At 40.9% G+C, this 12,855-nt stretch overlaps 1 protein-coding gene across 1 annotated transcript; it reads right to left on the bottom strand.

Moving 5' to 3' along the window:
• Positions 1-11,474: 11,474 nt before the first annotated feature.
• Positions 11,475-11,945, bottom strand: Scp2d1 (SCP2 sterol binding domain containing 1). Its single transcript, XM_052181503.1, has one exon. The coding sequence runs from the start codon at positions 11,943-11,945 to the stop codon at positions 11,475-11,477; it is 471 nt and encodes a 156-aa protein (XP_052037463.1).
• Positions 11,946-12,855: the final 910 nt, after the last annotated feature.

Raw genomic sequence — 12,855 nt, 5'->3', positions numbered from 1 at the left:
GAAATCAGGGGTCATAGATGCAAATATCAACAACAGAACACAAGAGATGGAAGAAAGAATCTCAGATGCCTAAGATACCATAGAAACCATTGACTCAACAGTCAAAGAAAATGCAAAAAGCAAAAAGCTTATATCCCAGAACATCCAGGAAATCCAGGACACAATGAGAAGACCAAACCTAAGGATTATAGGTATAGATGAGAGTAAAGATTTACAACTTAAAGGGCCATCAAATATCTTCAATAAAATTATGGAAGAAAACTTCCCTAACTTAAAGAGAGAGATGCCCATGAATATACAAGAAGCCTACAGAACTCCAAACAGACTGGACCTGAGTACCTCCTGTCACATAATAATTAAAACCCCAAATGCACTGAACAAAGAAAGAATATTGAAGGCAGTAAGAGAAAAAGGTCAAGTAACATACTAAGGAAGACCTATCAGAATCACACCAGACTTCTCACCAGAGACCATGAAAGCTAGAAGATCCTGGGCAGATCTCATGCAGACTCTAAGAGAACCCAAATGTCAGCCAAGACTATTATACTCAGCAAAACTCTCAATCACCATAGATGGAGAAACCAAGATATTCCATGACAAAACCAAATTTACACAATATCTTTCCACAAACACAGCTCTGCAAAGAATAATAGGAGGAAAAGTTCAATACAAGGAGGGAAACTACACCCTGGAAAAAGCAAGATAGTAACCTTCTTTCATCAAACCCAAAAGAAGATAACCACTCAAATATAAAAATAACATCAAAAATGACAGGAAGGAATAATCACTATTGCTTAATATCTCTTAACATCAATGGACTCAATTCCCCAATAAAAAGACATAGACTAACAGACTGGATAAGGAAACAGGACCCTACATTTTGCTGCATACAGGAAACACACCTCAGTGTCAAAGACAAAAACTACCTCAGAGTAAAAGGCTAGAAGACAATTTTACAAGCCAATGGTCTCAGGAAACGAACCAGAGTAGCCATTCTAATATCAGATAAAATTGACTTTCAACCTAAAGTCATCAAAAGAGACACAAAAGGACACTTCTTGCTGGTCAAAGGAAAAATCCACCAAGAAGAACTTTCAATTCTGAACATCTATGCACCAAATGCAAGGGCACCCTCATTTGTAAAAGAAATTTTACTAAAGCTCAAAGCACACATTGCACCTAACACAATAATTGTGGGTGACTTCAACATTCCACTCTCCTCAATGGACCAATCAGGAAAACAGAAACTAAACAGGGACACAGTAAAACTAATTGAAGCTTTGGACCAATTGGATTTGACTGATATTTATAGAACATTTCACCCTAAAGCAAAAGAATATACCTTTTCTCAGCACTTCCTGGTACCTTCTCCAAAATCGACCATATAATTGATCACAAGACAGACCTCAACAAATATAAGAAGATGGAACTAATCCCATGCCTCCTATCAGATCACTATGGAGTACGAGTGGTTTTCAATAGAAACAAAAACAACAGAAAACCCACATACACATGGAGGCTGAACAATACTCTACTCAATGACACCTTGGCCAAAGAAGAAATAAAGAAATCAGAGACTTTTTAGAATTTAATGAAAATGAAGGCATAACATACCCAAATCTTTGGGACACAATGAAAGCAGTGCTAAGAGGCAAACTCATAGCCCCGAGTGCCTCAAAAAAAAAAAAAAAAAAAAAAAAAAAAATGGAGAGAGATACACCAGCAGCTTAACAACACACCTGAAAGCCCTGGAATAAAAAGAAGCCAATTCACCCAGGAGGAGTAGAAGGCAGGAAATCATCAAACTCAGGGCTGAAAGCAATCAAGTGGAAACAAAGAGAACCATACAAAGAATCAACAAAACCAGGAGCTGGTTCTTTGAGAAAATCAACAAGATAAACCCTTAGACAGACAGACCAAAGGGCGCAGAGAACATATCTAAATTAACAAAATTAGAAATGAAAAGGGGGATATAACAACAGAAACTGAGGAAATTCAAAAAAATCATCAGATCCTACTACAAAAGCCTCTACTCAACACAATTGGAGAATCTGGAGGAAATGGACAATTTCCTAGACAGACACCAAATACCAAAATTAAATCAGGACCATAACCCCTAAAGAAATAGAAGGGGTCATAGAAAGTCTTCCAACCAAAAAAAAAGCACAGGACCAGATGGTTTCAGTGCAGAATTCTATCAGACCTTCAAAGAAGACTTAACACCAATACTCTTCAAACTATTCCACAAAATAGAAATAGAAGGAACACTACCCAATTCCTTCTACGAAGCCACAATTTCTCTGATACCAAAACCACACAAAGATCCAACAAAGAAAGAGAACTTCAGACCAATTTCCCTTATGAACATCGATGCAAAAATACTCAATAAAATTCTTGCCAACCGAATCCAAGAACACATCAAAACGATCATCCACCATGATCAAGGCTTTATCCCAGGGATGCAGGGTTGGTTCAATATACGGAAATCCATCAATGCAATCCACTACATAAACAAACTCAAAGAAAAAAAAACACATGATCATTTCATTGGATGCTGAAAAAGCATTTGACAAAATTCAGCATCCTTTCATGCTTAAAGTCTTGGAAAGAACAGGAATTCAAGGCCCATACCTAAACATAGTAAAAGCAATATACAGCAAACTGGTAGCCAGCATCAAACTAAATGGAGAGAAACTTGAAGCAATCCCACTAAAATCAGGGACTAGACAGGGCTGCCCCCTTTCTCCTTATCTTTTCAATATTGTACTTGAGGTACTAGCTCGGGCAATTAGACAACATAAGGAGGTCAAAGGGATACAAATTGGAAAGGATGAAGTCAAACTATCATTATTTGCAGATGATATGATAGTATACCTAAGTGACCCAAAAAACTGCATTAGAGAACTCCTACAGCTGATATACAACTTCAGCAAAGTGGCAGGTTATAAAATCAACTCAAGCAAATCAATAGCCTTCCTATACTCAAAGAATAAGCAGGCTAAGAAAGAAATTGGGGAAATGACACCCTTCACAATAGCCACAAACAGTATAAAGTACCTTGGGGTGACTCTTACCAAACATGTGAAAGATCTGTATGACAAGAACTTCAAGACTCTGAAGAAGGAAATAAAAGAAGACCTCAAAAAATGGAAAAACCGCCCATGCCCATGGATCGGCAGGATTAATATAGTTAAAATGGCCATTTTGCCAAAAGCAATATACAGATTCAACACAATACCCATCAAAATCCCCACTCAATTCTTCATAGAGTTAGAAAGAGCAATTATCAAATTCATCTGGAATAACAAAAAACCCAGGATAGCTAAAACTATTCTCAACAAAAGAAATTCTGGGGGAATCAGTATCCCTGACCTCAAGCAATACTACAGAGCAATAGTGTTAAAAACTGCATGGTATTGGTACAGTGACAGGCAGGAGGATCAATGGAACAGGATTGAAGATCCAGAAATGAACCCACACACCTATGGCCACTTGATCCTCAACAAAGGGGCTGAAAACATCCAATGAAAACAAGATAGCCTTTTCAACAAATGGTGCTGGTTCAACTGGAGGTCAACATGCAGAAGAATTCGAATTGATCCATCCTTGTCTCCTTATACTAAGCTCAACTCCAAATGGATCAAGGACCTCCACATAAAGCCAGACACTCTGAAGCTAATAGAAAAGAAACTAGGGAAAAGCCTTGAGGACATCGGTACAGGGGGAAAGTTTCTGAACAGATCACCAATAGTGTATGCTCTAAGATTAAGAATTGATAAATCGGATCACCAATAGTGTATGCTCTAAGATCAAGAATTGATAAATGGGACCTCATAAAATTACAAAGTTTCTGTAAAGCAAAGGACACCATCAAAAGGACAAATTAACAAATTGGGAAAAGATCTTCACCAACCCTACATCAGATAGAGGGCTAATATCCAATATATACAAAGAACTCAAGAAGTTAGACCCCAGAAAACCAAATAACCCTATTAAAAAATGGGGGTACAGAGTTAAACAAAGAATTTTCACCTGAAGAACTTCAGATGGCAGAGAAGCATCTTAAAAAATGCTCAACTTCATTAGTCATTAGGGAAATGCAAATCAAAACAACCCTGGGATTTCACCTTACACCAGTCAGAATGGCTAAGATTAAAAATTCAGGAGACAGCAAGTGTTGGCGAGGATGTGGAGAAAGAGGAACACTCCTCCACTGCTGGTGGAGTTGCAAATTGGTACAACCACTCTAGAAATCAGTCTGGCGGTTCCTCAGAAAATTGGGCACCTTACTTCTGGAAGATCCTGCTATACCACTCCTGGGCATATACCCAGAGGATTCCCCAGCATGTAATAAGGATACATGCTCCACTATGTTCATAGCAGCCCTATTTATAATAGCCAGAAGCTGGAAAGAACACAGGTCTCCCTCAACAGAAGAATGGATGCAAAAAAATGTGGTATATATCACAATAGAGTACTATTCAGCCATTAGAAACAATGAATTCATGAAATCCTTAGGCAACTGGATGGAGCTGAAGAACATCATACTAAGTGAGGTAACCCAATCTCAAAAAATCATGGTATGCACTCACTAATAAGTGGTTATTAACCTAGAAAACTGGAATACCCAAAACATAATCCACACATCAAATGAGGCACAAGAAGAACGGAGGAGTGACCCCTGGTTCTGGAAAGACTCAGTGTAGCAGTATAGGGCAAAACCAGAACAGGGAAGTGGGAAGGGGTGGGTGGGAGAACAGAGGGATGGAAGCGGGCTTATGGGACTTTCAGGGAGTGGGGGTCTAGAAAAGGGGAAATCATTTGAAATGTAAATTAAAAATATATCAAATAAAAAAAAAGAAAAAAATAGCAGGGGTTGGGGGGTGGGGGTTGGGGGTGGGGTGGGAGGGTGGGAGGAGGGAGGGGGAAGCTCTTGCTGAGTAAATATGAGGACCTGAGCTTGAATCCCCAGCATCCAAATGGAAAGTCAGATCTGCTTGGAGGTATATCTGTAACTCCAAAATGGGAGGACAAAGGCAAAGGAATCCCGAGAGCTCACTGGCCAGCCAAAATGATGAACTTCTGTTTCAGTGAGAAACCCAGTCTCAAAGCATTAAGGTGGGGAGCAAGGCAGACCACACCCATTGTCCTTCTCTGTCTTCTGCATGCCTCTTCTCAGGTATGGATACCTACACACTTGTGTGATTACACTACACACACACACACACCACAACACACACATACACTACACACACACAACACACAACCCTATGACACACATATGCTACACATACCCTACACACAAATATGCTACACACACAGCACACATACTCAACACACAATACAGTATACATATCCTACAACACACACATATACTACACAACACACACACAAAACACACATATACTATACACACAATATAACACACACAACACAATGCACACAAAACATACATACACACACACAACGCACACACACTGCACACCACATACACACATCATACAAACATAATGCACAAATATAAAATTTAAAAAATAAAACTTTAAAAAATTACCTTAAACTGAGCATGCTCAGAAATGGGCCCCAACAGTATGTGAATATGCTCATACACACATGCCCCAAGAATAGGATCCACAGTTCCCTCTGTTGGAGGAGGGCACTGCTTTGGAATAACTCACACACACTCTAGATCTGATGCAGGCAGGTGGCAAATCCACCCTCATTCTTCTATCTTGGCCATGCTTGTTTTGGCTTAGCACTTCCCAAAATACAACCCCATTGTGTTCCATTCCATAAACAAACCCTGTCAGGACCCCAGGGAGCAGGCACAGCTTGGGAAGAGGACAATGTGAACACTGTAACATGCGACCACTAATAGATCTTCAGAGCCAAGGTCGCAGAGAGAGGAGTGAAGCCTGCGAGTTTCTGGACACTCTACCCCCACCCTAGAGCTGCCTGGCTGGAACATGACTCAGTGTGAACAAAATTCTAATTTTTCAGGAGAATCCAGAAGTCTTCTTTTTATGTCTTAACTCAATCTTTAAAAACACCTCCTTGGCCAACTTTGTGCTGACTAAACAGAACACAGATGTGTACTTGAGCCAGATGTGACCTTCTGAGAGCACCATCGAAGTATAAGACAAAAGCCAGAGAGGTCCCTGGAGCACAGCATGAGAAACCCCAAGCATGGGCATTTTAGAGAGGAAAAAGAGCCTGTGAAAGCCTCCACTCACCTACCTCTCCTCTCATTTGGAAGAGAAGGGGAATTATTTTTTATGGGAAATACAGCTTTGTGAGTGGCCTTTGGGGCATGTCCTGGCCATCTGGTAGTGCATGGGCTACTGGCTCTGTTTCCAGATGAGGCATCTCGGGCAAGGTGTGTGTGGTTCAGTAACCAGTGGTGACACAGATATGAAATGCACTTGTTAAAGCCAGTGGTTTCCCGCCTTGTTCCCCAAGGCCAGGCCAGTTTCCTTTGCTTACACGGAGCTCCTGTTGACTCCTGTCTCCAGCTTTTGCCATAAGAGTTGGTCTGTCTCCACAGACTCGCTGGCTCCTCTGGCATCCCAGACCCTCAGACGCAGTCTCACAGCTTGCTTGTAGCTCAGCCTTATTTTTTCAATTCCAGATTCTCAAGGAAGGAATCTAGTGGAGTCAAGTTTGTTTTTGTCTTGTCTGTTGGTTGGTTGGTTGGTTGGTTGGTTGGTTGGTTGGTTGGTTGGTTTGGTTTGGTTTGGTTCAGTTTCGGTTTTTTGGTTTATTTGTTTTTTCTCAAGTTAGAATGGGCTATTGGTCAAATGCTATAGGTCCAGGCATAATCAAGATCCTTCTCTCTCTACCAGTCTCTAAGTGGCAGTGGAGGCTTAGGCCAACTTACACCGCAAGCACAGCTCTCTAGGTAGCTGAGATTGGGTTGACCATTTCCCTTAAAGGGGGACCTAAGTGTACAGTATCCCATACATCTGCCCACCGTCATGTGACCTGATTGGAGGAATCTTGGACTTACTGAACAAAGAACCCCCAGAGTGAAGCCTCCAAGATCTCCACAGCTGCCCTCAGCTTCACTCACTGCTACATGGTCATGAATTGAACGATCCTAGGAGGAAAAGAAGCCACAATGCATGCCAGGTGACTACCTTGACCCTTTGAAACGTTCTACGATAGAGTGGACTCTACTCAACAGAACATCCTCTCCTTTCCACAAAGAGAAGCTCTGTGAGCACCAACCATTGCTTTGCCTTCTCCTCAGAGAGGATCTAAGCTCCATCCAAATCAGTAAGGGGTGGGAACCAGATCTGTGAGGAGGTCAAAGGGCTCATTGTCCTGAGACAGGGTTAGGCATAAGTCCTCTTCAGAAATGCCCTCACTGAATAAAGGCTGGTTTTTAAACCTGCCTTGCCAACTTGCAGAGACAAAAGCAAAGTAAGTACATGTATATTGCATATATAAACTGCAATTTGATGTATTGGTCTATATATTATTGGAGACTCATTACTATACTCTAAGATCCATCACCTCAAGTTTCCTCATGACCATTTATAACCCCTCCTTCCCATCCTTCCCACACCCCTTTCTCACCTCCTGGCAAACTCTGATTATTCTTCTGTCACCAAAGTTTACGTTTTCTAATTTTTTTCTTTCAAGTTTCCTAGTATTTTATAGTAGTATAGTATGTACTCAGTTCTCTCTGGCCTCTTTTCATCAACATAATTCTTTTTTTATTTCCATCTACTTTGCTGGGTGTATAACAATAATTCATGCCTTTTTGTTGTTAAATAGTATTCCATAGTGAGGCATTCTATGTTTTAAACATATATATAACATCATATATTAAACATCATATAATATATACATATGAATACATATATATTCATCCCATTATCTATTGATAGATTTTTGCTTTTAGTTTTAAATAATTACTAACATAGCTATAGTGGCCTATTCCATTATCACTTCTAGTGACTCTCAAGGAAAATTTTGCTTCCTGTCCCCACAACTTTAGGTTCTGCTAGCCTAGAAGCTTTGGTTCCAGAGGTGGGGAGTGCTCCTACCAGGAGCCACAACAAACATTCCATTGAACTGGAAGCTCAGATTTACCCCTGGCCATTTTGGGCTCCTAATGCCCTTAAACCAACAGGCTAAGAAAGGAATAACAGTATTAGGAAAGTTGATAGATCCAGATTACCATGGGGAAATTGGATTGCCTCTCCACAATGGAGGTAAGCAGGATTATGTCTGGAGTGCAGGAGATCCCCTAGGGCGTCTCTTAGTACTACCATGTCCTGTGATTAAAGTCAATGGGAAACTACAACAGCCTAATCCAAGCAGGATGACAAAGGATGCAGACCCATCAGGAGTGAAGGTATGGGTCAGTCCTCCAGGAAAAGAGCCAAGACCTGCTGAGGTGCTTGCCGGAGGTGAAGGAAATACAGAATGGGTAGCACAGGAAGGCAGTTATAAATACCAGCTAAGGCCATGTAACCAGTCACAGAAACGAGGATTATAAGTAATATGAATGCTTCTATCTTATTTTGTTAAGGATACATTTGTCTTTCTTCTAATTCCTTTAACATCAATTGGTATTAAGATACCAAAAGAATGTTCCCAAGGGACATTGCCCCATTGTAAATTTACAAATGTGTTTGTGATTGTACGAGGAATAGTTATATCGTGTTAGACGTATTCATGACCTTGTTACTGTTTCATGTGGAAATGAGATATTATTTGTGTCAAGTTGACAAGGGGTGGATTGTAGTGGCTATTCCTGGTTGTCAACTTGACTATATCTGGAATGAACTACAATCTAGAATTGGAAGGCTCACCTATGATCCTAATCTGAAGCCTCAGAGATATGTTTCCTACCTGGATCTTGGCATAGAGATCTTGAAGCATAGTGGCTATGAATTCCAAAATTAAGGAGATCTCCGAGTTCAAGATCATCTGGGATTAAAGGTATGGAGGCACACGCCTTTAATCTGGGCCACACCCTCTGCTGGAGACCTACAGCCTTTAATCTGGGCTACACCCTCTGCTGGAGATCTATATAAGGACATTAGAAAATATAAGGACATTAGAAAAAGGAAGACTTACTCTTCCTTGCCTGCTTGCCTTGTGGGACTGAGCAACTGTTGGATCCTTGGACTTCCATCCACAGCTGCTACTGACCATTGTTGGGGAGTTGGACTATAGACTGTAAGTCATCGACAAATTCCCTAACTATATAGAGACTATCCATACGTTCTGTGACTCTAGAGAACCCAGAATAATACAATAGCTATAGTGAATGCTTGCTTCCAAACTTTTATATTTCTCTGATGTTTTTTCTATTTTACTTTAGGTGTTTTGCATTTTGGAGAATTTCATGAGTACTGTATTTATATCATTTCAACCCTTCCTTTCCCCTCCAATGGTTTTAATGTTCCCTATTCCCTCTCAAATTTATTACTTTTCTTAATGTGGTGTGTGTGTGTGTGTGTGTGTGTGTGTGTGTGTGTGTGTGTGTGTGTGTACACTTAATATGGTATTAACATATACCTGTGTTTAGTTAGGGATGACTACATGAGACTGGATAACCTAATTCAGAGGGCTCATCCCAGAAGAGTACTGAAGTTTCCTCTCAGTAGCCAGCTACATTTATGACTCTTCATCTAGGGGTGGGACCTTATGAAATCTGCCCCTTTACTATTGTCTCTATAAAGGTCTGGTTTGGGTAGCCACATTGTTGAGACTTCATGGGTACAACTTTCACATCATATAGAGAAGACCCCCATTTTATGGCAGAAGTCCTGTGCCTCTGGCCCTTAACAGTCGTTCCATGAACACTCCTACTTTGTTGTTTCCTCTACAGGTTGCATTGTAGATGCACCTGTTGGGGCGAGACACCCCATGGTCACTTCTTTGCATTCTAACAGTGTTTTTAGCTTTACACGTGGTTATATTTACTTGGGTAAAGATCCCAGGACAATTTGTAGGAGGGGGTTCTCTCATTCCACCATGTGAATTATAGAAATCAAATTTGGTAATCAGTCTTAGTAGCAGTCTTCCTCATTCACTGAGCCATCTTACTGGACCACATACAAGTTTTTATAATTATATATAACGTGTTTGTTTGCCTTAGTATATTACTTTAAAGGTGAAACAGCATTGGGTAGGTACCATAGTTTAAACATGTCTCTAAACATTCATGCCCTGGACTGAATTCCCAAGTCTATGTTACCAGTATTTAGAGGCAGAACTTAGAGAAGATTGGGCTGAAGTGAGGTCATGAGTGTAGAGCCATCATGATGTCACTAGTGGCTTTATATGAAACAAAAGTCACCTGATCTAGCAAATCACTATCTCACCATGCGATGTCCTTTTCCACTTTGCAACACAACAGAAAAGCCACTATTAGATGGTAATAATATTCCACTACAATGTTCTTGGAATTCCTAGTCTTTGAAACCATGTGTCAAATAAACCTCCCTTCTGAATAAAGTACTTGATCTAGGGTGTTTTGTTATAGCAGCACAAAATAGACTAAGACAAAACTTGTGCTTGATCATAAAAATTGTGACATAGCTTTCATGTGAGTCTCAGAGTGCCTATATGGCACATATTTAAAGGCACACCCAGACCACGTGTGAACCAATGATATGCACATACAAGGAGACCAAATCAGCTATATCAGGGCTTCATATCAATCCTAGAAAACATGTGACAAAAGCTACCAGGAAAGGGAAAGAAACCCCTAGCATGAACTTTGAATAAAACATTCGATTCTTTAGAAATGTCTCAAAGAGAACTATGCAACCTATCTTCAGCATCTCACTGGTCTTGCATAGAACAATGATGATCAATACCAAAGCTTTCTATGAAACAAAGGAAGGAAGAAGTTCTACAAGGATGACCCCATCAATTGCAAACATGGCAGAAATACACATTTTTCCCTGAGCCATACCCAACTGAGCAGAAAGTGAGGTTCCCATCACCTGGACTTGGGCTATAAGCTTCTGAACAATTCTGCTACATGATCTGCCCTAAGAACTAATGATCTTGACTATCTTTCGGCCCTTCAACTTCCCTGGCATTGAATCTGTCAAAGGTTACACTACACCAAGAATACCATCCCTCTATTGTTGGGTTCCATGCATAGAATATATTCTTAACTTTATGTATAGATAACTACCAGCACTTAAATCCAAACATCAGAACCACCCATCTAGCTCCATGTGGCCCTCGCCTTGACATATGAAAGTGTAAACCCAGCTAAGACAATGAAAGGACAAAGGTTGTAGGTGTTGCACTCCAACACTTTTTACTATCCCGGATCCCAGCAAATGTACACATCAGCAGGAAATCAATCGAACTTGAATAGGAAGAATTTGAGTAAAAATATTGGCTATTTTTTCCTTTAATCTTCAGTTAAAGCATGATTGCTACTCAACATTATAATAAGCCAGAAGTCTTGATCTTTCCTGGGTATTCCCACATGCTTAAAACTTAGCCCACTCTCTGAAGATTCTCTCCAGCTTCTGGCTAAGGAGAACTTTGCCTCTCACTTTAAACTTGCCAGCCAGGAAAGCCTTCTGTGGGTTCATCTTACCCACAACTAACTCTGTGAAGACAGAGTCAGGGATGATGAAGACAGTGTCTGCAGGAAGCCGGGCCGACCCCAGGTACATGTCCCCGGAACCATTCTTGAGGTCAATGGTCCACTGCAGAATGGTCTTCCCATCTTTGGTGATGTCGAGCTGAAAGATGGCATTCACTTTCTTTACCAGTTGGGCTCCTACTTCTTTGATGTGTTGGCTAATGTCCTCAAATACCGAAAAGCTCTGAAAGTCTGACTGTTCTAGAGCCTGTGGCAGTGCCGACTCTGTGGCCGATCCCAGAGCCAGAGAATGGCAAGTCTGAGGCCGATCCCCTGCTTTGATCTTGGCTTGAGGATCAGTTCTCTTCCACATCTTACTGTGGTCCTCTTGACCTTGCCATCTGTTCTGTGAGTGGCTGTGGCTACATTTGTGGCTACAGGTCAGATTGTGACATCAAAGGCAAGGCTCAGGCCTCAGGCTGAGGCCTGTGTGTGTGCTGCGATCTCATTGGCCAAATAAATCCTAAAATGTGACATAGGGTGGAGGCTCAGACAAGCTATTGTGAGGCAGAAATATGCCACACCCTCCCGTTCCCCCCCCACCCACCCACCATCAGACCAGACCAACTAGAACTCATGGTGCCACAAGGCCCAAAGGTCTGAACCCTTCTTTGGAGATCAGAGAACCTGACCCCAGAATGTTCATTGGTGACATGGACAATTCTATCCTTAGAAATCAGGCTTCTCCCAGGTTTCAGAACTGGCTGAGGGAACAGTTATTTTGATTTCTTTAAAAGTACATAACTCCTAAGTCACAAATCCTAGTGGTAGATTTGGGTTTATCTGCTCACTAGCAGAGGGGAAACCAGAAGAAAAAAATAGGGAAAGAAAAGAGGAAAAGGTATCCCCAAGCAGAAAACACTACTGGCCTCATGTGGTAATTATGTCACCACAGCCCCTGCTCTGAGCCAGGGTGATGAATTCTAAGCCAAATGTGGTGGCACATACCTTTAATCCCAGCACTTGAGAGGCAGAGGCCTCTCTGGATCTCTGTGAGTTCAAGGACAGCCTTGTCTACAGAGTGAGTTCCAGAACAGCCATGGCTTTTACTCAGAGAACCCTGTCTTGAAAAACCATAATAATAATAATAATAATAATAATAATAATAATAATAATAAATAATTCTAAGCATTCTACATTCGTTAGCACACCACACTTAGTTTTCATTACAACCTCTGAGGTAGGCACTCTTATCCCTGTTAAATAGATTAAAAAAAAAACCT

Source organism: Apodemus sylvaticus, chromosome 5 (genome assembly GCF_947179515.1).
Source record: "Apodemus sylvaticus chromosome 5, mApoSyl1.1, whole genome shotgun sequence".
NCBI classification, from domain to species: domain Eukaryota; kingdom Metazoa; phylum Chordata; class Mammalia; order Rodentia; family Muridae; genus Apodemus; species Apodemus sylvaticus.
The sequence above is the reverse complement of the archived record's forward strand: the minus strand, read 5'-3'. Positions and strand labels throughout refer to the sequence as shown.

What these genes read in the sequence shown, in the direction of transcription:
- Scp2d1 (XM_052181503.1), bottom strand. Translation starts at nt 11,945, where the DNA reads ATGTGGAAGAGAACTGATCCTCAAGCCAAGATCAAAGCAGGGGATCGG.